This window comes from Polypterus senegalus, chromosome 10 (genome assembly GCF_016835505.1).
Source record: "Polypterus senegalus isolate Bchr_013 chromosome 10, ASM1683550v1, whole genome shotgun sequence".
NCBI classification, from domain to species: Eukaryota; Metazoa; Chordata; class Cladistia; order Polypteriformes; family Polypteridae; genus Polypterus; species Polypterus senegalus.
Genome location: NC_053163.1, coordinates 12,208,921 through 12,236,552, shown reverse-complemented (window position 1 = coordinate 12,236,552; position 27,632 = coordinate 12,208,921). Strand labels below are relative to the sequence as shown.

General features: G+C 39.8%; 1 protein-coding gene across 1 annotated transcript; it reads left to right on the top strand.

Annotated features, from left to right (window-relative positions):
* The first annotated feature begins 243 nt into the window (after positions 1-243).
* Positions 244-23,753, top strand: LOC120536732. Its single transcript, XM_039765201.1, has 7 exons — positions 244-523; positions 3,873-3,920; positions 4,004-4,339; positions 11,307-11,627; positions 14,917-15,246; positions 20,881-20,976; positions 23,377-23,753. Exons 1-6 carry the CDS (start codon positions 505-507, stop codon positions 20,973-20,975), a joined length of 1,149 nt encoding a protein of 382 aa, XP_039621135.1. The 5' UTR covers positions 244-504; the 3' UTR covers position 20,976; positions 23,377-23,753.
* The last annotated feature ends 3,879 nt before the right edge of the window (positions 23,754-27,632 follow it).

Here is a 27,632-nt window from a genome sequence, read left to right as displayed (position 1 = left end):
CCTAAATTCGCCACTGGAGCTCCACTATCCTTTACTGTTACTCTGTCATCGAGACACCGTTTATACAGATCGACAATGTAATGCATTCCTAATGAGGAAACACTTTAAATTATTGATTAATCAATTAATAAATACTTTAAGAATTAACAATAAGAAACAAAACTCCCCTTCATGACGACCTTCCGCAGCGCTGCAGTTTTCTTTCACTTTCGGTTTCTTTTCACCTCACAATTATCGTGGCGATTTAATCTGGTGAAGCCGCGGTGTTGCACTCTACAGAGTTAGTGGCCTTTGTCAATTTAATTTACTGGTCTGAAAATCATTGAAATATCATATTGAAACAATAAGGATCTGTTATTTAAGCTATTTGAAATACGAAAAGGGGCTTGAATCGTGCTGTGCTACGTTCTGTAGGAGACTTTCTTTGCTTTCGCTTTTATTTAAGAAGAAACACTGCAAGGCGTGGAGCGTCTCTGCTTGAAAGAGTGCGAGGAAAAATCCAAAATGTTTCGTTGGAATCCAGGTAAAAACACTCGTTCAGTCCATTTGGCGACACGGGAGGCCGCCGTTATCTGAGGGGCGCTAATGATGAAAGTTAACCGCTGGGAGGTCCGCAGTTACACTGCGTTTGGGGGGTTGGGGCAGTTTGTGAGACTGAAGGGGCACGAAAGGGAAACAAATCGTCTTAAATATTAAACCAACTACCCGTTTTGGGCAACGATGGGCGACGTCCATCAACTCCGGTTGATAGATAGATAGATAGATAGATAGATAGATAGATAGATAGATAGATAGATAGATAGATAGATAGATGGATGTTCTCGCAGAAGTAACTTTCAGACTGTTTATGCTGCATCTGAATAATTATAGATTTTTGCGTGACCGCTATTATGAGTCATTTACTTCAAACAGTTATGTAGTTATGGCCCAAAGTCAAAGAGAATGTAAAAACAGTGTTAACATTCACCGATATGTAGATAAGGAGTAATTATAATCTTGACCTGTAATGTTTATTACTACATTGTACCATTTTGTACGGGTTAACACAATGAACACTGTGAGAGGCTCACACTGACGACGTAACACAACAAAGACAAAGAAAGGACTTGTAAAGCTGTTAAAAGTTTAACGAAACAAAATAATAAAGTTAAAAAAAAAATACAAAAAATTGGTTAAGAATGGGTGGCACGGTGGTGCAGTGGTAGCGCTGCTGCCTCGCAGTTAGGAGACCTGGGTTCGTGGTTTTCCTCCGGGTGCTCCGGTTTGCTCCCACCGTCCAAAGACATGCAGGTTAGGTGCATTGACAATCCTAAATTGTCCCTGGTGTGTGTGTACCCTGTGGTGGGCTGGCGCCCTGCCAAGGGATTTGCACCCTGCCTTGCGCCCTGTGCTGCTCCAGCAGAGCCCTCCCTGTAGTTAGGATATAGCGGGTTGGACGATGACTGACTGACCATTTAATGCATAGCAGGGACCAGGCTGAAAACGGCACCAGACCACAGACACATGAACCCAACCAGTCACTTCTGTCTACTTAATATTCTCCAATATCTACATTTTTTTTTTTTTTGGCTTATTGATTACCTTGGGAAAATCCCTTACATCAGAGGAAAAACGTGAAACTCTGTATGGAAGTGATGAGGAGTGAATTGAACTCTGGTTCTAAAGGGCAGTGGAGCAGCTCCTCTACCCACTTATAGCTATGTGATTCAAATGTCCAAAAATAATTTAATATGACTCAGAATATACAAAAATAACTTCTATCTTTATGCCTCATGACTATCAATATGGCATCTTGACTGTTTTAAATTATTTGGAAATATGCTTAGTTAAATATAAGCTCTAGCTCTACAGTGGTGTGAAAAACTATTTGCCCCCTTCCTGATTTCTTATTCTTTTGCATGTTTGTCACACAAAATGTTTCTGATCATCAAACACATTTAACCATTAGTCAAATATAACACAAGTAAACACAAAATGCAGTTTTAAATGATGGTTTTATTATTTAGGGAGAAAAAAAATCCAAACCTACATGGCCCTGTGTGAAAAAGTAATTGCCCCCTGAACCTAATAACTGGTTGGGCCTCCCTTAGCAGCAATAACTGCAATCAAGCGTTTGTGATAACTTGCAATGAGTCTTTTACAGCGCTCTGGAGGAATTTTGGCCCACTCATCATTGCAGAATTGTTGTAATTCAGCTTTATTTGAGGGTTTTCTAGCATGAACCGCCTTTTTAAGGTCATGCCATAGCATCTCAATTGGATTCAGGTCAGGACTTTGACTAGGCCACTCCAAAGTCTTCATTTTGTTTTTCTTCAGCCATTCAGAGGTGGATTTGCTGGTGTGTTTTGGGTCATTGTCCTGTTGCAGCACCCAAGATCGCTTCAGCTTGAGTTGACGAACAGATGGCGGACCTTCTCCTTCAGGATTTTTTGGTAGACAGTAGAATTCATGGTTCCATCTATCACAGCAAGCCTTCCAGGTCCTGAAGCAGCAAAACAACCCCAGACCATCACACTACCACCACCATATTTTACTGTTGGTATGATGTTCTTTTTCTGAAATGCTGTGTTCCTTTTACGCCAGATGTAACGGGACATTTGCCTTCCAAAAAGTTCAACTTTTGTCTCATCAGTCCACAAGGTATTTTCCCAAAAGTCTTGGCAATCATTGAGATGTTTCTTAGCAAAATTGAGACGAGCCCTAATGTTCTTTTTGCTTAACAGTGGTTTGCGTCTTGGAAATCTGCCATGCAGGCCGTTTTGCCCAGTCTCTTTCTTATGGTGGAGTCGTGAACACTGACCTTAATTGAGGCAAGTGAGGCCTGCAGTTCTTTAGACGTTGTCCTGGGGTCTTTTGTGACCTCTCGGATGAGTCGTCTCTGCGCTCTTGGGGTAATTTTGGTCGGCCAGCCACTCCTGGGAAGGTTCACCACTGTTCCATGTTTTTGCCATTTGTGGATAACGGCTCTCACTGTGGTTCGCTGGAGTCCCAAAACTTTAGAAATGGCTTTATAACCTTTACCAGACTAATAGATCTCAATTACTTCTGTTCTCATTTGTTCCTGAATTTCTTTGGATCTTGGCATGATGTCTAGCTTTTGAGGTGCTTTTGGTCTACTTCTCTGTGTCAGGCAGCTCCTATTTAAGTGATTTCTTGATTGAAACAGTTGTGGCAGTAATCAGGCCTGGGGGTGGCTACGGAAATTGAACTCAGGTGTGATACACCACAGTTAGGTTATTTTTTAACAAGGGGGCAATTACTTTTTCACACAGGGCCATGTAGGTTTGGATTTTTTTCTCCCTAAATAATAAAAAACATTATTTAAAAACTGCATTTTGTGTTAACTTGTGTTATATTTGACTAATGGTTACATGTGTTTGATGATCAGAAACATTTTGTGTGACAAACATGCAAAAGAATAAGAAATCAGGAAGGGGGCAAATAGTTTTTCACACCACTGTATATGGGCAATTTCATTTTGTGCTTATCCTGATTTATCCAGTTTAAGGATCCTAAGGGCCGAGCCAATCCAGGCATAGGACATGAAACAAAGTTTGGATGTGGCACCGGAGGGCACACACCCTCACTCACTCCTTCTCCTATGCTGGCCTGGTCAGAGTAGGTAGTCGACATGTTAAGTCCTCCAATTTCTAGAAAAATAATCTGCACAGGAATTATGATGCTTTGATCACAGAGCTCTAATTTATTATTAGATTTTTGTGATGCATTTATCAATTGAAGCTTCACTCGTATTAAATAATAAAGTGTAAGGCAGGTTCATATTGTGCTTTTTCCTGAATTTTCACCTGAGTAAGCAAGGAGTTTTTTTACATAAAATTTAATGTGACAGCTCTTGTTTCTCATTTTTGCAGGAGGTATCTTTTACATATTCGTCCTGTTTTGCATCCTCAACAAAAGCAGTAAGTCTAAGATGAAGTATTATTTAAAACATTATTTGTTGTTACACTAAAATAAAATACTTATTGCTTTTACTTTCTGTCAGTTGTAGATCCTTTTAAAGTGAATTGCACTTCTTCTTACATTATAAATCTAAATGGGAATGCCACCCTTTCCTGCGTTGTTGAAGAGAATGAAGATGATGAGGTGGCCATTGTCACTTGGGCTAAAGATAAAATCATCTTGGCTGAATATACTGCACAAACAACAGAAAAAAGAATATCTGAATCACCCAGATTTTTTGTCTTTGAGGACCACATAAAAAAGGGAGACATATCTTTGACCATCATCGGCGTGCAGAAGACGGACCAGGGGACCTACCAGTATGCAGTTGGCACCTCAAAGGCGTATCGTTCTGGCGAAGTGAATGTACAAGTCTTTGGTAAGTAACTCCTCTTGTCTAATCTGATGCACAATAATTGTTAATTTATAAAAGTCATGACATGGATATAGTTGGAATTAAAAAAAAATACTCTCAACCTTTAATCGATTAGTTGCATTTGTCATGTTGTTATATTTGTTTGTCTGCTTGTTTAATCTCAGGGTTTAGACTGAAGTCTGTTGTTGTTTCTATGAAGGTAAAATTGACCTCAAATTGGATGATTGGAATGAAAACTAGCATTGAAATAGGAGTGTTGTTTATATACTGGGTGTCCCCAAAGTCACTATACACTTTCAATAAATTCCTAAAAATTACACAAGAAACTGAGTTTATTAATATTTCTAGCATCAACAAAGGAGTCATTGCAGTTTTACTTGCTAGGCTTGCCATCACGTTCCAACGCCTTGAAGACTAGTTGTATACTTTCACATGAGCGCCTCCATTTTCAACAACTTTCAACCACCTTGGGACACAAGCCTCTCTGACGTTTTCCAGCATCTCTTCCCCAACCTTGCTGCAGGCTGTGCAGATTCTTTCCTCAAGCTGTGACTGTTTAAAGTGTGTATAGGAAGTGGCACTAAAGGAAGTGTATAGTGACTTTTGGGACACCCTGTATATTGTGGTAGATAGGGGGCGCTCTCGCTCCCTTGAACCCCTGTCCATGACTCCAGACACCAGGTAAAAGTCCAAATTCTGACTTTATTTAATCTCCACAGTGTACAAAGCACACTCTCCACCACAATACTCATATACTAATAACTAATACTAATCACAAATAACCAATCCTCCAGCTCCCAGACGCGTTGCCATCCTTCCACCAGGCTCAGCTCGCCGTCTGGGAGCTCCCACAGTCCTTTTATATTCCCTGACCCGGAGGTGTTCCCAATCCCCAGTCCATGTGATTCTCAATCACTTCCGGGTCAGGTAAAAGTTCTTTTCTTCACCCCGGAAGCCCGTCGCTCTTCCTATGTGGCCTGCGGGCCTTGATGATGTCACACGAAACTCCGCCCCCCCATGACTTTCGAGCGCAACTCCATTACAGTAAATGGAGAAAAATAGCTTCTAGTTATGACCATTACGCGTAGAATTTCGAAATGAAACCTGCCCAACGTTTGTACGGAAGCTGTAAGGAATGAGCCTGCCAAATTTCAGCCTTCTACCTACACGGGAAGTTGGAGAATTAGTGAGTGAGTGAGTGAGTGAGTGAGTGAGTGAGGGCTTTGCCTTTTATTAGTATAGAAATCCACAAAGGGAGAGAATTTCATATGTTTCATAAATTAGTTTTTATTCCTGAGCTTTCAGCTCCTACTAGGAACCGTCATCTCCTGATCTCATGATCACTGATTTATACACACACAAATTCAACCAGACGTACATTTAACTGGGACAATGTACAAGTAAGATTTAAGACCAGTACTAAAAGTGGCAGAGAGCTGGCTGTATCTTGGCTATCAAATGAAAACGCCATTAACAGACATTTGGACATAAACCTAGCATATGCAAACTTAAGAAGAAGAACATCCTCGTAATACAGTAATCCCTCGCTATATCGCGCTTCGACTTTCACGGTTTCACTCTATCGCGGATTTTAAATGTAAGCACATCTAAATATATATCACAGATTTTTCGCTGGTTCGTGGATTTCTGCAGACAATGGGTCTTTTAATTTATGCTACACGCTTCCTCAGTTTGTTTGCCCTGTTGATTTCATACAAGGGACGCTATTGGCGGATGGTTTAGAAGCTACCCAATCAGAGCATGTATTACATATTAACTAAAACTCCTTAATGCTATAAGATATGCATCCCGCGCGGAGCTTGATTGTTTGCTTGTCTCTGCCTCTCTCTCACCCTCTCTGACATTCTCTGCGCCTGACGGAGGAGATGTGAGCAGAGGGGCTGTTTGCTTAAAAGATACTGACGCCCCTCTAAAAAAATGCCGCTTTATTGCGGTGCTCGGCATATTTAAAAGCACACGTATTGATTTTTTGATTGTTGCTTTAATCTCGCGGAGGAGATGGGAGCAAAGGGGCTGTTTGCACAGAGGCTGTTTGCTTTGAAGATACTAACGCTCCTCTAAAAAATGCCGCGGCAAACTTAAAAGCACAAGTATTGATTTTTGATTGTTTGCTTTTCTTTGCGAGCGCTCTCTCTCTCCCTCTGAAATTCTCTGCTCCTGAAGAGAAGATCTATTTGCATTTTTTTTTAAATGTGAGAAAGAACTGTCATCTCAGTCTTGTCATGGAGGACAGTTTAAACCTTTGACTAAAGGGTGTTATTTCATGTCTAGAGGGCTCTAATAATGTTAACAGTGTGGGAGAGTTTATAAGGGCTTAAAATATATAAAAATAACCATACAAACATATGGTTTCTACTTCGCGGATTTTCGTCTATCGCAGGGGGTTCTGGAACGCAACCCCCGCGATCGAGGAGGGATTACTGTAAATAAAACTCTACGACCAACACCCTCCTAACCCCACCTTATTATCCCAACTACCTAAATTTGGTATATATTGCCTTTGATTCTTGAATGTCTAGTCATTATCCTCTGATGACGGCTCCTGGTAGGGGTTGAAAGCTCAGGAATAAAAACTACTTTATGGTACATGATTCATTCTCTCACTCCCTTTGTGGATCTCCAACTACAAATATGCAAACCGTATCACAAACCTTTGCTGCCATACAAGTGCATACAATGGAGTCCAAAACCAGACTGCAGGAGAAGGGAAAAGGGTAGGCTTTTAAAGGGGAAGAAAGGAAGTGAGGTCATAAGGATCGGGCACGTGTTCATTATTCATTGGATCAGGCCCGGATGTGACATCAGGGGGCCGGAGCTGGTAAGGTCTGTTTCCATTGGTTCGGTCCCAGAAGTGATGTCAAGAGAGCCAGGTGGAGCCTCCCGAGTTTGATCTACAGGGAAGTGAGAAAGAGATATAGAGAAGAATAGAGTGTATAGGAGAGTGGTGGATCACGCTATAATAAATAACCGCGCTGTTCCTGTTTTAAGCTGAATAAAGATGGTTTTGCTAAAGTACTGAGACTCAGCCTCATGTTTTGGGGTGTGAGCCTGCTGCTGCTGCCCTGCACCGGGAACAGACAAACAATCTTACACAGACGCGGAAATCACGCTTCATGACGCACTTCAGCATAACGTTCCCATTTTGAATCCCAAAAGAGCTCACAATGTGAAGAAGAAGAAAAGGATGATTCACTTCTGATTGATAACTGTGCTGTCCACATCAGGCTTCCACATTTAGATAATGTTTGTGTTAAATTCCTCCCACCCGATTGCACAGCAGTGCTTCAGCCATTGGGTTTGGGCATCATTCGCACCCTGAAAGTGTATTATTGCAAGGAAATGCTGAGGAAAATTCTTGTCAGCATAACTTGTAGACAGGAGAAGATTAAAATTAACATGAAAGAAGCTATTGAAATGATTGCAAACGCCTGGACGCAAGTTAAAGAAAGCACTGTAGTGACAAATACAGAGTCTCATGGCAGTTCATTGTAATGGAATTTTACCTGTATACGTATATCCACATAATACCTATTATGATATATGTAATATATTAGGTGTATGTATATGTGTGTGTACATATATGCAGTGTTCAAATGTTAGATATATTCATGGTTTTGATAGAAATGAATGACCCCTTTTCTCAAGATATTAAATATTAAATTGATTCAAAGGATCAGTAAATGGCTACAACTGTTTGAAATGATTGATTGTTTTTTTAAATTTATTATTCATATATAACTGCAAAGACTCATTTTCAGCAGCCTTTCTTTCAGTATCCTAATGGTCAACTCCCTTAGCAAATAAGTTATGTGTAAATGACAAGTAGTTGTTAGAGAAACCTTTGTAAATGTATTATCACTGCTAAAACCTTTTATTCTGTTCAATAAAGAGAAAAAAATATATATCTTTCCTTGGGTTGCAAGGTACTGGCATTACTCAGTTCAGTGTGTTATTAATGAAGAAGTCAACTGAGGACCCGAAAGGCATTTGTTCCTCACACTTCACACTCTGATGTCCTTATCTTCTTATGCAGTAGTCCATCTTGACCGTCCTCTTGTTTTTCTATCCTGGTCAGATCCAGTTGTCCCTCTTCTCTCAAGACAGTAACAGACACATTTGCATGAAATCTCCAGTTGTTCGGGCAATCTGCCACATTGAATAACCTTCATCCTTCATAAAAAAAACAATAGACTGACATATTTCTTGAGAAAGCTGTTTTATTTTGGCCATTTTTGAGCCAAGAACTGAAATTTAGGAATACCAGAACCTTGCAACCCAAGAAAATATATATTTTTTTCTTTTATAAACTAGGGGGCTTTGGCCCCTGCTTGCTTCACTGGCCAACCCATTTCCCCGGGGTTCTGGCTACACACCGTTGTGAAGAGGGAAGCTGAACGCACCCCAAGGATACACGGCTGCTCCCCTAAAACACCTCTTAAACGGGGATACAATGGGAAACAAATAACATTTGTTTTTACCTCCTCTTTACTCGATAAGCTACCGCTTGCTTCTGCTGTCGTGCTGCGTGATCTGCATCTCGTGTGGCGCTTCGAATGTTTAAAAGCCTGTACAGCAGCTGTCTTTTTGTCTCACTGCCTTGTCTCTCTTCTCCTCCAGGCATCCTCAATCACTATTCAATCTCTTTGCTCTGTTCCGTTATTTCACCAAGTAATATTTTCCATTTGTTTTCACTAATGCGATCTTTACTCTCATTTTTGTGAGACTTTCAAATTTTCCTACTTCCATTATCTCTAACTTGCTCTGCATGTGTATCATGGGACTTGCAAAGGATGTAAGTATGACGTGAGTTGACCGTCTCACAGGACGTGAAATTGTCTCTCTGTCTCTCTCAAAAGATCACGTCTTGTCGCAGGAAAAAAAGTCTCGTCACAAGATTTTTTTTTATAATAGAGAGACAGAATAACAGGTTTAGGCAGTGATAACACAACTACAAAGGTTTCTCTAATAACTAATTCACATTGAAACATGACTAATTAAGGACAGGCTAAGGGATTTGACCATTAAGTCAGTGGAAGAATGGCTGCTGAGAAGTAAAGAAAAGAAACAAATGGAGGGAGACAAGGCACAGTGACAAGTGAGGGGCACTCGTATACCCACAATATGTAATTCTACTGCCTATGCCTAAATCTATCTATCTATCTATCTACAGTGGTGTGAAAAACTATTTGCCCTCTTCCTGATTTCTTATTCTTTTGCATGTTTGTCACACAAAATGTTTCTGATCATCAAACACATTTAATCATTAGTCAAATATAACACAAGTAAACACAAAATGTACTTTTTAAATGATGGTTTTATTATTTAGGGAGAAAAAATCCAAACCTACATGGCCCTGTGTGAAAAAGTAATTGCCCCTGAACCTAATAACTGGTTGGGCCACCCTTAGCAGCAATAACTGCAATCAAGCGTTTGCGATAACTTGCAATGAGTCTTTTACAGCTCTGGAGGAATTTTGGCCCACTCATCTTTGCAGAATTGTTGTAATTCAGCTTTATTTGAGGGTTTTCTAGCATGAACTGCCTTTTTAAGGTCATGCCATAGCATCTCAATTGGATTCAGGTCAGGACTTTGACTAGGCCACTCCAAAGTCTTCATTTTGTTTTTCTTCAGCCATTCAGAGGTGGATTTGCTGGTGTGTTTTGGGTCATTGTCCTGTTGCAGCACCCAAGATCGCTTCAGCTTGAGTTGACGAACAGATGGCGGACATTCTCCTTCAGGATTTTTGGTAGACAGTAGAATTCATGGTTCCATCTATCACAGCAAGCCTTCCAGGTCCTGAAGCAGCAAAACAACCCCAGACCATCACACTACCACCACCATATTTTACTGTTGGTATGATGTTCTTTTTCTGAAATGCTGTGTTCCTTTTCGCCAGATGTAACGGGACATTTGCCTTCAAAAAGTTCAACTTTTGTCTCATCAGTCCACAAGGTATTTTCCCAAAAGTCTTGGCAATCATTGAGATGTTTCTTAGCAAAATTGATACGAGCCCTAATGTTCTTTTTGCTTAACAGTGGTTTGCGTCTTGGAAATCTGCCATGCAGGCCGTTTTTGCCCAGTCTCTTTCTTATGGTGGAGTCGTGAACACTGACCTTAATTGAGGCAAGTGAGGCCTGCAGTTCTTTAGACGTTGTCCTGGGGTCTTTGTGACCTCTCGGATGAGTCGTCTCTGCGCTCTTGGGGTAATTTTGGTCGGCCGGCCACTCCTGGGAAGGTTCACCACTGTTCCATGTTTTTGCCATTTGTGGATAATGGCTCTCACTGTGGTTCGCTGGAGTCCCAAAGCTTTAGAAATGGCTTTATAACCTTTACCAGACTGATAGATCTCAATTACTTCTGTTCTCATTTATTCCTGAATTTCTTTGGATCTTGGCATGATGTCTAGCTTTTGAGGTGCTTTTGGTCTACTTCTCTGTGTCAGGCAGCTCCTATTTAAGTGATTTCTTGATTGAAACAGGTGTGGCAGTAATCAGGCCTGGGGGTGGCTACGGAAATTGAACTCAGGTGTGATACACCACAGTTAGGTGATTTTTTAACAAGGGGCAATTACTTTTTCACACAGGGCCATGTAGGTTTGGATTTTTTTCCTAAATAATAAAACCATCATTTAAAAACTGCATTTTGTGTTTACTTGTGTTATATTTGACTAATGGTTAAATGTGTTTGATGATCAGAAACATTTTGTGTGACAAACATGCAAAAGAATAAGAAATCAGGAAGGGGCAAATAGTTTTTCACACCACTCTATCTATCTATGTTATCCTACCTACTGCACTTATCTATCTATCTATCTATCTATCTATCTATCTATCTATCTATCTATCTATCTATCTATCTATCTATCTATCTATCTATCTATCTATTATTGTTTGTTGCCACCAAAAAGACATAAAAACGTTTTTTTTGTTTTGTTTGTTTTTTCACCAAGATGCAGCTATTCCTTATCAGCAGAACTCTTTTGTGAATGAGAACTTCATCCTGCATTGTAAACTCCCAGTCTTACTCAGTGAACAGGTCATACACTTCACATGGAGTAAAGGCAACAGGACCTTAACAGCGTATACCAAAGGGGAGGAGAGAGATGAGACATCGGGATTGCTCCGATACCATCTGGAAATGAATCGTGTTCATGAGGGAGACATCGCCATGAGCATAAGCAAGGTGCTGGAGTCTGATGCGGGAACCTACCTCTACAGCCTGGAAACTGATAAGGGGCGCTACACTGGGGAAGTGGAACTTTATGTGTCCAGTATGTGTTTTTCTTTTAAATTCCAGAACTTACATTTTGTTTTCTGTAGATTGGTAGGGAGAAACATTGATTGTATTTTTTCTTGTGCATTTCGTATAGATGGTGAGCTCTGAGTATACAAGATGAAGTCTTCATATATTTAGAGTAGGGCTGTGGGATACGTAATTCCTGCCCAAGATTTCTAATACTAATGTCTGCTCTCATTACAAAACATTACTTACTGAAGTTTATCCCATTTCTTATAGTAATATAATAATATATATTATACATAGCTGAAAGCTGCACAGCCAGCCCAAACAAAATGATCACAAAAGTGCAGATAATTATTGACTTACCCTTTTCTGTGTCTCTGTGTGTGTCTATATACTGTATACAAAGATGTTAATCAGTATGGAGTCTGTTCCTATGTTCTTGTGTAATGTCACCCATTATCCACAAGAGGGCAAGCATGTTTGATGAACAAAGGCAAGTGGCTGGCATAAGATAGTAAAGCATGTGGCGTACGTCACATAAACCAGCGGACACAAATGTCTGGAATGTCTGACAAAGAAAGGCAACTAGAAGCACAAAAAAAGAGAAATGAAAGGAATATATGGTGAACAGTGATTCATAAATACACCACGCTATTAAAACAGAGAGACGTATCATTATACCATTAGGCTAGTTTTAATAAATGGTTGTTTCATTTCTTAGTATCTATTATATAATAAAACACCTACTGTGTGTCCAGTCCTTCAGAGCAATCTGATTGGTCAGTTTGGCTTTGGTGATGTGAAGAAAGAGGAAGTGGGAGTGTGAGATGCACAAGGAGGTGTAAAGGCACACACTGAGAGAGTCACCTTAATAATAATAATAATAATAATAATAATAATAATAATAATAATAATAATAATAATAATTCATTACATTTATACAGCACTGTTCTCACTACTCAAAGCACTATCACACAAGGATGACCCAGGACAGAAACGCATGGTCCTTTTTTTTTTTTAACTGCAAAGCAGTAGCACTACCGCTCCACCACCATTAAAGGCAGCAAATGTAAACCCAGACTGGAGGCAAAAAAGGAGCCTTGACAATAATGGCAGAGTCTTAGAAGAGGTTTTATAGGAAGACACTCGATAAAAGGGTGAAGAGACGTTCAGACACACGCAAATACAGAGCAAAGGTACTGAAAGTACATGTAGGGCAAGAGGTAACAAATGTTTTAAATGATTCTATTTCCTGTCTTTGATAGGTATCATGGCTTATAATATAATATAATATAATATAATATACTGAGGTGGGCTGGCACCCTACCCGGGGTTTGTTTTCTGCCTTGCGCCCTGCGTTGGCTGGGATTGGCTCCAGGAGACCCCCGTGACCCTGTAGTTAGGTTGAATAATGGATGGATAATATAATATAATATAATAAACGTCCACGTGTGGAAATGTGTGTGTCTGTCTGTCCAGCCCGGAAGAACGAGGCTACAGCATGAAACTCAAAGAAAGCAACTCTGTCCCCAAAGTGAAACCGCCAAGAAAAGAGGAAACTCACTTAACCGCTGATAGACAATGGAGGCGAGCACGTCGGTAAAATGAAACCGCCGAAAAAAGTATAAATTGCTTAGCCACTGTTGCACAACTGATGCGATTGATTGATTGAATTGCTAGAATCCATTGTTTCTAGAAGCCTGGGCTTTTTACAGCACAGGCTTACACAGCTAGTATAATATAATATAGGCTATTGCTTCATTCTAAAAATTATTTGGTGTCATCATTTTGAGCCGCACCACACCCCGCACAACCAGATACCTCTTCTAGTATAATTTAATAACAAAAACATTTAATAGTATAACCTATTTCATAACCAAGTCAAGTAGCATGGTCCCAGCTGAAAGACTGATTTTGTTCAGTAGATATTAGATCAGCTTAGTAATTTTAGTCTTTCCTCCCACACTCCAAAAAAGATGCTTAGTTGGGTAGGAGATTATATGACAAATTTGTTGTGATATTTTTTCAGGTAAGGCTGACAGAAGTGTTGCGATAAGCCTCAGCAGTCACGTCATGTCATTTTCTAACTTTGCCTAATCCAGACCAGGGTCGCAGAGGTGGGAGAGACAGTAGTTCTACTCACTAATCATGGTTGACGTGCTGCATGTTGTTTAACACAAATAAGAATTTGACTGTACTCAATACTCGTGATGCTGGCCTTATAAACCTTATAATTCTACTGTAGATGGTATGGTGTTAGAGTGGCTAGCACAGTTGTCTCTCTACTTCAGACAACCAGGTTTAAATCCCGGCCCAGTGACTGTCTGTGCGGACTATACGTTTTCAATGAGGGTTTATGTCTGTTCTCAGGTTTCCTTCCCACATCCTTCAAAGCACGTTAGAATATCTGACAACTCCAAAATGAAATGGTATGAGCTGTTTATGTCTGCCTATGTCTTTCAATGGCCCATTCTGTCCAGTAATGCTAGAAAAGGCTTCAACAATCCACAATGGAGCTTCATTGCAGAGCATATGTAAGCACACACTCAATTAGGAAATTAATTAACTTTAAGTGGTGGTCACTTGGTTGTAGGAACCAGGGACACTTTTGGAAACCACCAAAAAATATGCAGACACTGCACAATGACTGAACCACAAAAAGAACTCATGGTGTTTGAGAAAGCAATACTAACCACAGTGCCGCTCAACCACTATAGGACAATACACTGTTTCTCAGTGGTTAGTGCTACAGCTTCATAACTGCAGGCATCAGGGTTCACTTTATTGTATTATGGAGTCTGCACCATCTCAGTGCCATGTATTCTAATACATTTGTACATCATCAGTAAGTATGGGTGTATGTGCAAGAGCAACCTGAGATGGACTGACATTTCATCCTAGCTTGGTTCCTGCCATGAAGAGCATCTGATGCTATTGGGTTGTGTTCCAACTCTGTATGAAAATGTGGTGGAAAAAGCAGTTTTTAAAAATGTATTTGTATGGTAATATCCATCCATCCATCCATCCATCCATTATCCAACCCGCTATATCCTAACTACAGGGTCACGGGGGTCTGCTGGAGCCAATCCCAGCCAACACAGGGTACAAGGCAGGAAACAAACCCCGGGAAGGGCGCCAGCCCACCACAGATGGTAATATTTTATTTATTTAAAAATAGGAATAGACATTCGAGAAAATTGGATCACAAATTGGTACTGTTAAATTTTGATCACACAGTGAGTTTGCATGTTTTGCTGATTCATGTTGTAGTTTGAATGCTTATTGTGAGTTATATTTTTTTTTCTTCGCTCATACAGCCCCTCTTGAAATAAAATGCAATCATCCAGAAACTGTCCAAGTTAATTCAGAAGCAGCAATTATCTGTCACGTTGTGGAGCTCTATGGAGAGAAGTTGACCAGAGTGAAGTGGAGCAAAGACAACGAGGTCCTTGTGGAATATTCTAGGAAGGACACACAGTGGACAATCAGAGCATTACCTGGATTTAGACTATCGAAGGACTTAATCAGCGAAGGCAACGTTTCCCTCATCATCAGTAACTTGCAAGGAGCAGACCAGGGGATCTTTAAGTATTTGGTTAGCACTACAAAAGCATCTAAGGAGGGTGAAGTGATGCTCCTTGTAGACTGTAAGTGTCATTTATTATATTCAGCTTTTTTTAAGGTCTAAGATGAAAAATTCTGCATACTGTCCAGTCTTAAACATGTATTCTGTGCTTTAAAATTTCAACGATTGACCCCGCTTAGTCCATGTCAGAGTTGTAGGGAGTGAGGCCCATCCTGTTTTCATTTGGGTTCAGCACAGAAAGCAGCATGGCGTGATGCACTCATACACTCATCCACACATGTTAATAAAAGCGGCAAACATTGTTGTAGGGTTAATGACGTACATAAAGAAAAACGCATACAGACATGGGGAGAGTAGAGAGTGAGAAGTAGCTGGGATTTGAACTGAAGAATCTGGCATTATGAGGCAGCAGCGCTGACCTGTAAAATATGTTATTGCGCAATAGACACTTAACAGTGATTTGAATTACAATAAATTCAAATATAAAGACACAACATACTATCATTTCAGGTTCTCAGACTTATGGAAACAGTGGAGTCAAGTGTTTGGCAAAGTTAGTGAAAGTTTATATATATGATTCATGTGATACTATATTTGCAGGGAAATGCTGTGTTTCACTAAAACATCCTGAAACAAACTGAAGGGGCTTCCCTGATTACGCGTTTTTCCTGCAGAGAAATGCACGGTGGTGCATTAGCTTGTGTCTTCATGTGGAAGATATGCAGCATTTTTAAAAATCTACTGTACTCCTCTGCAGTGACATGAACAAGAGCGATAAGCAGAGTTGATTTAACTGGTGTATGGAGGATTACATGCAATATGCAGCTGCAAAAAAGAATACAGATAACCTCAGAAATGTGAACATGGGTTTAGGAAATAATATTCCTCACTTTCCACCACAGAAAATCTTTAAAAGCAACAAAATACTCTCTTTACTGTAGTGAGTTGTGTGTTTCACGTTTACAAAATCACTTGCAAAACTAATTTTTGTGAATCAAAACTTGTCTATTTAACATATCTCTAATCTTACACCGTAACATATTTATAATGGATAATGTTTACTGACCAACACAGCTGTGTAACTGTAGTGGACTAAAAAACCCAGTTAAGATTCACACCGACTTTGATGGTGATTTATTTATTTTTTCAGTGGGGATCCCAGGAATGCACCCAGCTTTGGCCCGACTTACACACACTCCCTTACAGAGACAAAAAAGCAACCAGTAATAAAACAGAAATTAAAGAATGTATTAGGCCAGAAGGAGTTGTATTGCGTCTTTGTGGACCTGGAGAAAGCATATGACAGGGTGCCTCGGGTGGAGCTGTGGTATTGTATGAAGAAGTAAAGAGCTGTACAGTATATTTATGAGGGAAGTGTGACAGTGGTGAGGTCTGCGGTAGGAGTGACGGAGGTGGGATTACATCAGGGATCGGCTCTGAGCCTTTTCTTATTTTCACTGCTGATGCACAGGTTGACAGACGAGATTAGACAGTAGTCCCCGTGGACTATGATGTTTTCTGATGACATTGTGATCTGTAGCGAGAGTAGGGAGCAGGTTGAAGAGACAGTAGAGAGGTGGAGATATGCTCTAGAGGAGAGGAATGAAGGTCAGTAGGAACAACACAGAATCGATGTGTGTAAATGAGAGGGAGGTCAGTGGAATGGTGAGGATACAAGGAGGAGAGTTGACGGAGGTGGATGAGTTTAAATACAACAGTACAGAGTAATGGGGATTGTGGAAGAGAGGTGAAAAGGAGAGTGCAGGCAGGGTGGAGAAGAGTGTCAGGAGTGATTAGTGACAGATGTGTATCAGCAAGATTGAAAAGAAAGGTCTACAGGACGGTAGTGAGACTAGCTATGTTATATGGGTTGGAGACGGTGGCACTGACCAGAAACACAGGAGACAGAGGTGGCAGACTTAAAGATAATAAGATTTGCACTGGGTGTGACAAGGATGGATAGGATTAGAAATGAGGACATTAGAGGGTCAGCTCAGGTTGGACGACTGGGAGACAAAGTCAGAGAGGCGAGATTGTGTTGATTTGGACATGTGCAGAGGAAAGATGCTGAGTATATTGGGAGAAGGATGCTAAGGATAGAACTGTCAGGGAAGAGGAGAAGAGGAGGGCCTAAGAGAAGGTTTATGGATGTGGTGAGAGAGGGCATGCAGGTGGTGGATGTAACAGAGCCAGACGTAGAGGACAGGAAGATATAGAAAAAGATGATCTGCTGTGGAAACCCCTAAAGGGAGCAGCCGAAAGAAGAAGAAGCTTAAACAGTAATAAATGAAATATATACAAACTACAATGATTCCACCCATGTTCCCCTTACGGCGATATACAATAAACACAAATTCAACAATAACAAACCACTAACAAAAACCGCAAATGGTGAAGTTCATGAAAAATGGCAAATGATGAAATAAAATGATGGAGGTAGATAGTCCAGAGATCAGCACACTGTATATGAATGTAAAGGCCAGTCCTACCAGTATTTCCTGATGAGCTGATGACGTGTGAATGGGATCAGGAGTACTCCTTTCTTTGTAGGACGACAACAAATCCACAGACAGTACTCATGCAGCAGGAAGACACCAGACAGTCCATACACCCAAAACAACAGATGATCCAGGACAAAAACAAGAATCCACAGGTAGTAAAGTGGGAAGGCAAACAAACAGGCAACTCCAGACATAAAACCCAAAAGACTTCTCTTTTTCTCTGTATAATTGGCCCCCTTTTTAATATCATGCCGGCCTCCTTGTCCCCAGCAGCCCCTGCACACTCAGCAGATGACCAATCAGAGCCACTGCAGGGATTGCTGGGAGTTGAAATTTCATTCCCCATTAGCACCACTACGTAACTACTTATGTTGCTGACTCACATCTCTAACGTCTTGGATTCAAAATTTCGACTTGATCACAAGGTCACTAGGTTTTCCAAATATATGGAGGAATAGTTAACCAGTGACTCTAAATTGGTCCATTGTGTGTAAATGTATCCAGTGAGAGATCGCCAGGCCTTCTGGGGATGGCTCTTGCCCCCCAGTGTTGCTGATATGGACTCTGACCACCCATGACTCTCATGTATGTCCCATTATAAATTTTTAGATGTTGATTGCCTGAACATCAAAACTCTTCAATTGTAATCTCTTATATATATTTTTCTTCTGGTTCGTCCTGCTTCCTCTTCAAACCCGGTCCTACCCACACGCAGCCCACACAGAATTTCTCGATTCCTATTTGTCCTCTTCCAAACCCTTCCCCACGCTGCCTACGTCCTCCCATACAACCCCAAGCTGCTTTTCTCAAGTCCTATTCCTCCTTTGGACTACCACATTCCCCGCTCTTCTCTCCTGACCCCATTGGTGTCATGTCATGCCCGAAATCTAGCCTGACCGCGTGACCTTTCACTTTGGCCATGTCTGTTTCTGGGAGTCTTTTCTGTAGCCTGCTACAGAAAAGTACTCTCTCGACCATTGCCATTGGTTTCGCTCCTTTCTATTTTCGTTATACTGCGACAGTTGTTTCCTAAGCCTTTAAATTAAAATGAACGGCAGTATCTTCTCTGTCGACGGGTTTTTGTACAACGTCATCTGTATTCCGGGATCCGGCAACTGCCTGTTCCTATCGGTTGGTTATTTCTTGACACAAACGGTTGACGAAGGCAATGCACTCTCACTATGACACAGGACAGTAGATTTCGTTGCAGCACGTTGGGACAGATTTGGAGATGTTCTTCCTGTTATTCTTTACAACGCAAGTTAAGTTATCACAACAAGTCACGAGTACTATCAATACATGGGAACATCTACAGTTTATGCTGGTGAAGCTGAAATTCAAGTTCTTTCCAAGATTAGATCTTTCGACTCATTATCTGTCATCTCCAGCAAAACACCTATTCACAACTATGTCTTTCAAGAAGTATTTCTATCTTCTTGATTACTGAATTCCTTTCTCTCCGTTTTCCATTCCTATTCTTACACCAACGTATGCTATGGCGGGTGTCCACTAGTGTTAAATAATGTTACAGTTAATAATAATGATTAATGATAATTCTTTATATGGCTTTTTTTCTCACTACTCAAAGCATTTCTGTGAGTGGGGAGCCACTTCAACCACCATCAATGTGCAGCATCCACTTGGATGATGCAATGACAGCCATTCTTGCACCAGTACGCTCACCAAAAATCAGCTATTAGGAGGTGAAGTGATGAGAGAGATAGTCAGCCAGTTAGAGGCAGGGGATGATTAGAGTGACAGAACAACTAGGCCGTGGTGGACAATTTAACCACGACATCACCCTACTCTTTACAAAGGATGCCCAGTGATTTTTTTATGACCACAGAGAGTCAGGAGCTCAATTTTACATCTTATCCAAAGGACGGCAGCATTTTTACAGCACAGTGTCCCCATCACTGCACTGGGACATTGGGATCCACACACAGACCACAGTGTAGTATGGCTACAGTTTGTCTCACACTTTTTACACTATATGGTTTCCTCAGGAATATTTTAGTGTCTGACATAGTTCGTTCAAGTACAGTGTTTTTGCTTCCTGACCTCTGTTAGTTTCAGCTTGATGTGTCCATTTATTTATTGCATGGTAACAAATTATAGGCTCATACATTTATTTATAGATGTATTATTTTATTTGTATGCACAAAATATGATGAAATATAAAAGTCAGACACATTACAGACAAACTGGAAGGTGCCTAATGTTCTTAAATATATGAATGCAATGCATCTGACATTTTTCAAAATGATGACTAAACTTCATGGAAAATGTCAGGTAACAATATCAGAGGAGCCATAATTGGACGTATTTCATGACTGTCAGCGTAAGCAGGTTTGTATGTCTATTTTTTAAATTTAAAGAGGCAAACAAAGATGTGAGCACAAATATTATGTGTGACACAGCTCCACAAATATAACACTAATTTATTTTTCCAAGAATATTGGAATGTGCTGAGTAGTATATGTCTACGACATTTTATTGTGTTGTGGTGTTCTACTCCATTAAATTGGCAAAATGCAATTTGTAACACCTCAGCTATGTGTTTTGTGGTGGGACAAAGGGGCAATTCTTAAATATCGATTTATTTTCAAGGTGCTTATCTTGTTCAGGGCCATAAGGAGTCAGTGTATACCTCAACAGCACAAGGGCACATACAACTAAGCCTAGATGGGATGTCAGTGTGAGTGTACCCAATAATGCACTCTCCCCCACATCAGGTCAAATTAGAGTCTCCCCGATCACCCAAAATGTGTGCAGGGGAAGAGACGCTTGTCAGACAACCAATACCTACACTCGGAGATTCCACACACACTTGGAACCAGGACTCCAGGCAGGTGAGATATTAGTTGTGAATCGCGGCAACACCACACCACCCAGCTCACAAAACAGGATTATCATTCTGACTGGTGTTTTGGAAGAACGTTCATTGAAACAATTTTCCCAGTTTCTAAATTGAGCGTTTTATTTGGAATTGCTATGTCATTTATGTGATTTCTTTGTACTTTATGACGTAATTAGAAGAGCAATTGCCTCTAGTTAGGGAGAAGTACATGCTGAATGAGTTACCTGCCGTGTGTGCTAAAAAATACTGGAAGTTAAATCATGCAAATGGTTTTATATATCTCTGTCCTTGTCTCTTATTTTTAATTGTGTATTTTCTTTTTTTTTTCTTTCAGACAAAGCAAACCACTTGTGGTGGCTACTTGTTCTACTGCTTGTCCCAGTGATTTTGTTCATCATTTACTGTAAATGGAGGATATCCAGAAATTAGAGTACGTATTTAGAAATGTTACAATAAGCCGTGTTTCAGCCTTGTAAGGTGAGAGAGCTCCTTAGTACATATGGCAGTTGTCGAGAAAGCTTTACAGAAGGCTTTACTTCATGAAATCACTACAGTTGAATGAAAAAGTGGCCATTTTTAGGTAAAAATAGGTGTGATAATTAAATTAGCTAACTGTAAAACAACTCTAACTAGTTGATGCCTGAGAAGTTAAGATGGTTGTCCTTGGACATACCAGATAAGGCCCGATTCCGTTCAGGGGCAACTGGGCAACAGACAACTTGGTGAAAAGACAACTCGGCGACATCCTTTACCAGTTAGATAATATTTAGGTTCAAAGAGATTTTTAATGATATTTAAATGACAACGTAGGGCGCCGGAAAATCCACAGAATCACCTGCTTTATGAGAGTCCCAATACGTTGAGAGTAAAGATATTCCTTAAGCCGTACTCACAGGTCACCTTATGTATTCTAAATAACGTTATATGATTACAATCAATAGAATTTATTTGAAGGATTAGCAATTTTGGTTGCAGAAGATAATGTAAGATAATTTGTTTCATCTGCAGAATAAAGTTCGTTTATCAATTATATAAATTTATTTTCAACATTTTAAATCATGTTGTCATTTAAAATGTAATTAAAAAATCTTTTTGATCCTAACTATTACCTAACTGGTAAAGGATGTCACCGAGTTGTATTTCGCCAAGATGTTTCTTTGCCAACTTGTCTTTTCTCCAGGATGTCTTTCACTGAGTTGTCTTTTCGCTGAGTTCACTGTCACCCAATTGTCACCGAACCGCCTGATTCATAGATTTTATACTTTTGTGAATTACTTGGTTAAGGTGCACCTTGTTTGATGCTCGAAGCTGACTGAGCAAATTCCATGTACTGTATGTTTGACAGCAATCTGTACTGTCATGTCACTGACTACTATTATTTTTACGATTCACGGTGGTGGCACGCAGTAAAGAGACCATGTCCTACCTGTACAGAGTTGGTGGTGAAGAGGTAGTGCTACTACTACCTCGCAACAAGGGGACTAGGGTTCGAATCCCAGGTGCTTAATGCATAGAGTTTGCATTCTCTCCCTATGTCTGCGTGGGTTTCCTCCCACAATCCAAAAACATGCAGGTTAGGTGACCTGGTAATCCTAAATTGGCCCTTATGTATGTGTGTGTGTGTGTGTGTGCCCTGGAACCCTGAGCAGGCTGGGACTGGCTCCCACGACCCTGTTCAGGACAAAGCAGGTAAGAGAATGACTGACAATTCATGGTCTATATGCTAAATTAGAAGAGTGACAATCAATTTGAGAATTATAAATTATGTCACATGACAACTTACCCAGAATGTGTGTTGTGGCTAGCTAGCAGTGTGATCTCCTGAACCTCGATGGTGCTTGGTCTTTCTGGGAAGCAGGCCAAAGCAGCTGATGAAACCCTTTTTAAGGGCATTGAGAGCTCCAATGACAATTGGCACAGTTTTCACATTTGTGTTTCACATTCGCTTGATTTCAATCTCCAGATTTGTGTATTTGGGTGGGCCTGCAAAACAACCGGGCTGAGTAAGCAAACAAACTGTTTTAGGGAAGATGTCCCCCTAGAAATTTTACTGCAGCTCGGTTTATTACTGGTCGATCTAAGGTCCAGGGTGAGTGACTGAAATGATTGACATGACCAAACATAAATCAAATAGAAATGTTAAGGGGGAACCTGGCTTCTGAATGGAGAAGTTGTCCATCCACCCCTGAATTAACATCTCCTGGGATAGGAACATGAATAAGAAGTCAGGTCTTTGCCTTTCTGTCGTGGAGCACTGTATCTGGTCGATTGGCTGCCATTGCTCGAATGGTGTCGCCCATAATGGTAGCATCACTAATATTTGTGATACCTTGTGCCTTGTGCTCATACCAGAGGTCAGAAACGTCATGGTTGAGTTCCTTTCACACCGACTAGTGCAGCTAGCCAAATCATAATGCCTGTGCGGGCATTCAGCAGGTGCTAACAGCACTCTGTATCTTATGTGCTCTTGAAATGCATGGTACATTCTTCAACTGCTATTGACATTCATATGACCGATGGCATTTTGATGGTTTCGAGTACTGAGTGCCTGGTCTTGTGCTGGGAATATAGGACTCTCCACCTTTCTTTCGTATCCTGAGCTTCAAAGCCATGCACAAAATGCTTCTTTATCTATATGGAGTTCTTCTCGTAGCTTAAAGAATTGGCCACATAGTGGCTTCTCTTTCAGTCTGGCCTTCTTGTGCTTTTGCCTGTTCTCTTTCAGGTGGGTCTTCCAGGGAATACACATGTAGACTCTTTCACCTGAAATTGTTCTCAGACCTCGGCTGCAATTGTTGAAAGCTAATAATACTAATATGTTTATTTTCAGGACACCAGCTCTTCAATGACGAGACCAACAGAAAACTGAACAAAACAAAATGAGAATTTACAAAAGTTTTAGGTGGACAATAATCTTATTTAAGAAGTTCTGATGAAAATACTTGAACGTCATGTAGAGTCTTTTAGATGCTGGCTGACATTCAGAGTCTGAAGTCCTTTGATATCTCAGGTGCAGTTCAGATACAGAGCTCCACACGCTTTCATATGGCTGATGTGAATCCTCTGATGTTTCTGTAAATGTGTTAAATATTACTCATTACTAGGTGTTCTGACAGGACCATGGATCCCAAACTATCAAAAAAACATTAGCTTTCTTAACTGATCACTTACTACTTTCATAAACTAACAAAAATATTTCTCATTTTTAGTATTAAGTTATGGTTTCTCATTTGTTGTATTTCTCTGGTGGACTCAGCTCTCATCTACTTGAGACTTGAATAAATTACAGCTCAATGGTTGTTACATCATTCATGGAAACTACTTAATGAAACAAGACCTCTTGAGATGTTCTGACAAAATAACTCTAGAAGACATCTCTCCAAAGTAGTAAACAATGTAAGCATTACAAGACATGGTTCTCCAGAACTGGGTGTAGCACTAGATCAAGGGAGCTGATGAGAAACTTGCACTGATTCTCGTGTTGTGAATCTTTACATAATGTGTGCTTTTAATAAAGTTATCAGTGGTGCTTTGTGAACATTTGGAAGCAGACAAGCAGTAACTGTCAGTTGTTTTACTGTGTGTTATCATCAGTACATGTATTATTGTGTGTTAATTCTGTAAGCTGTTCCTGGCTCGCCACGCACTGCCATCAGACTTTTCTGTTTCAGCAGTGATGAAATCCATGCTATTGTACCCTGCAAACAAACAGTGAACATGATGTTCCAATTCATTACCGAGTGAAGAGGGATGACATCCGAAAAGCATTTTTGATTGCATTGTGCAAGTTTGTTAAGATCTTTGTCGACACTGGTGAGAACACCACTCTCAGGGGAAAAATCTGAGAAGCAAGAGGTGAAAAATCATGTCTCCATTTTACTTCTTTCTGATCTCATTGTTTTCTAGGGGAAACCAAAAAGATTTTGAGGAGATCTCTTTTTTGATACTTCATTTCATATGGTAATGTAGCTAGAACTTAATTGAAGGAATTTATTGAAGGAGAACTCATTTAAAGTAAACCTTTTCACTTGGTTATACATTTCTTTGATTTCTTTTTTTTACATTTTCTCTTGTTTGCGGGAACTCTAGAGCTTCTTTATGATGCTCATCATTGTGAAGATGTAAAGGCTTGATTGAGTGCTTCCTACTTTTGTTAAAGCTTTACCAGCCCTCTCAACGAGATCTGCTGGTAGGTCAAAACCTTAGGTTACCTCAAGTTTTAATACACTGAAGAATGTTCTCTTTTCGTTCTACTGTATGTAAACTCTGCTGCCTCAAAAACCCTAAAAACTGTCCATTCGCCAGGCAATGTGAAGTCATCCTCTAGTGTCTTAACTTCACATTCATTTCTCTGAAGTCAGGATTGTCTAAGCAGCTTCTCTCAGAGTCGCTGAAGTTACACTGAATTTAATGATCTCTTGTCAACATCACTCTTCAGATGTTTCAGACAAGAATGGTACATTTGGTTGCTGTTCCTTGTTGTAAGTTTTTTCTTATTTATTTTATTTAAAAATGAATATTACTGCTTTGGATCCTACTGCATGTGTAATTGTAAATACTTCAATATGGCATTTGAGAAAAAGAAAGAAATGATGATATAATAACAAAAAATAAATAATCATAATAATGTTATTGTTAATGTTATTGTGGTGCCATTTTGAAAGAGATTTTTATTGAGGGTGCTGCCATTTCACACTTACTTGTTACGGTCGTGGCTATTTTATGCTATCTTGTCAACATCACTCTTCAGATGTTTCAGACAAGAATGGTACATTTGGTTGCTGTTCCTTGTTGTAAGTTTTTTCTTATTTATTTTATTTAAAAATGAATATTACTGCTTTGGATCCTACTGCATGTGTAATTGTAAATACTTCAATATGGCATTTGTTTTATCCATATGAAAATCACTTCAATAAAGACTTTTTTTAAATCAACAAGTCTGGACCCTCCTATTCATAATAATTTAGCTAACAATAACGTGATGTTACATTTAAAATAGGGTGGGTGCGGCAATTTTTACTTTCTCGCATATGAGGTATAGGGAAAGTATTGTAATCGCCCAATAGATTCGATGTCGAGATTTTGATGAGTCTTGACGTTTTAGACCTCTCTGACTCTCTTGTATACAAAGTATAGGGAAAGTATTTGTAATCCTCCAAAAATTCAGTTTCGAGATTTTGATAATCTTGACGTTTAAGATGTCCCTGAGTCCAAAAACACCCTCATTGGAATTATGACTGTGTGTCTGTGTGTGTGTAAACACGATAACTCGAGTACGCTTTCACTTCGGGCAACCGAATTTTGCATACAAGTAATAGGAACAAAACAGATTTGTATCCACTTTTGGGCTATTTACACTAACCGGAAGTGTTATTTTACCTTTTATTCTTGCAGCTGTAGAGTCTGATTTATTCATCTTTACTTTTGTAATAATTGTTCAATATATTATTAATTTGATTAGATTTTTTATTGATGGTTCTTTAATGTACATGATATAAAAATATAATCATTGTCTTGAGGTTTACTCCTCAAATACCCATCCCCATATCTGAGTTTACAAGAAAGTCTAGGGGAGACCACTCCCGATTTTTTAAATTAAAGATTGCTTGAAGATGAATAATCTTAATAAAGTGGCTGCCATTACTTTTAGAGCCCCTCATGGATTATGACTTTGGAGTCACTGTATGGATCCTTTTACTTATCTAAATAAACAAAGATTCTTTCTGGAACCTTCATGTGAACGGGCCTTTTGGGAGCCAAAAAATGTTCCCCTCTGACATCACTCTGAAGAACCACTCTGGCCTCTTTGTTATTAAGAGTGTATAAGATAGATAGGATTTATAAATAAACAGGACTCTTAAACCAAGAAAAAGACTAAAGTTAAATGGCAGAATGCCCAATGTCTAAACCCAAAATGCAATCTTTACTTGTAATCAAAACCAGAATTGAATTAAATTATTGAAGACTTCAAACACACAACCGCACTTAAGTGTTTTTTATCCTTTTAAAATCCGTAATCTTGGACAAATATGGGACTCAAAAGTCTGAAGTTTACAACCCATAACCTGTGATGTTACAAATTAATGACTGCTGAAACAAAACAACAAAAACCACGAATAATCAAACTTGGTATTGGAAAGGATGCAAAATTATTATAATGAATTTAAATGAATGAGGTACAAAAAAATAGCTTAATCAGACCCAAAAAATTTACAAAATGAGAAAAAGAAAGAAATGATGATATAATAACAAAAAATAAATAATCATAATAATGTTATTGTTAATGTTATTGTGGTGCCATTTTGAAAGAGATTTTTATTGAGGGTGCTGCCATTTCACACTTACTTGTTACTGTCGTGGCTATTTTATTTATAATGGTGCTGTCTGTTGCCAAACATGTGACTGACAGTGTTGTGACATGTGATGTGATTGCTATGAAACAAGGTGATGTGGTAACCGATGTCCCATCTTACGACTTCATTTGTGTAAGCAAAAGCTTTTCTTCTTAAGCAAACGTTTTTCAGTACATTACCCTGTGATCTCTACTTGCTAGTAAACACAATGTTTTCTATTCATATATAAAAATCTGAAATTTCGATACAACTTTCTTGAAAATGAATTTATTAAGATTGCATGTTTACTTAAAATATTTAGTCACAAATAATTTTTTCATTAACAGGATGCCTCACGGGCGGCACGGTGGAGCAGTGGTAGCACTGCTGCCTCGCATTTAGGAGACCCGGGTTCGCTTCCCGGGTCCTCCCTGCATGGAGTTTGCATGATCTCCCTGTATCTGCATGGGTTTCCTCCCACAGTCCAAAGACATGCAGGTTAGGTGGACTGGCAATTCTACATTGGCCCTAGTGTGTGTGGGTGTGTTTGTGTGTGTCCTGCGGTGGGTTGGCACCCTGCCCGGGATTGGTTCCTGCCTTGTGCCCTGTGTTGGCTGGGATTGCCTCCAGCAGACCCCCGTGACCCTGTGTTCGGATTCAGCAGGATGGATGGATGGATGCCTCACTTTGAGTTAATCTGTTCCTAAAAATCTCTTTGTAAGTTGAGTTTTTGTAGAGCACATTGACCTAAAAG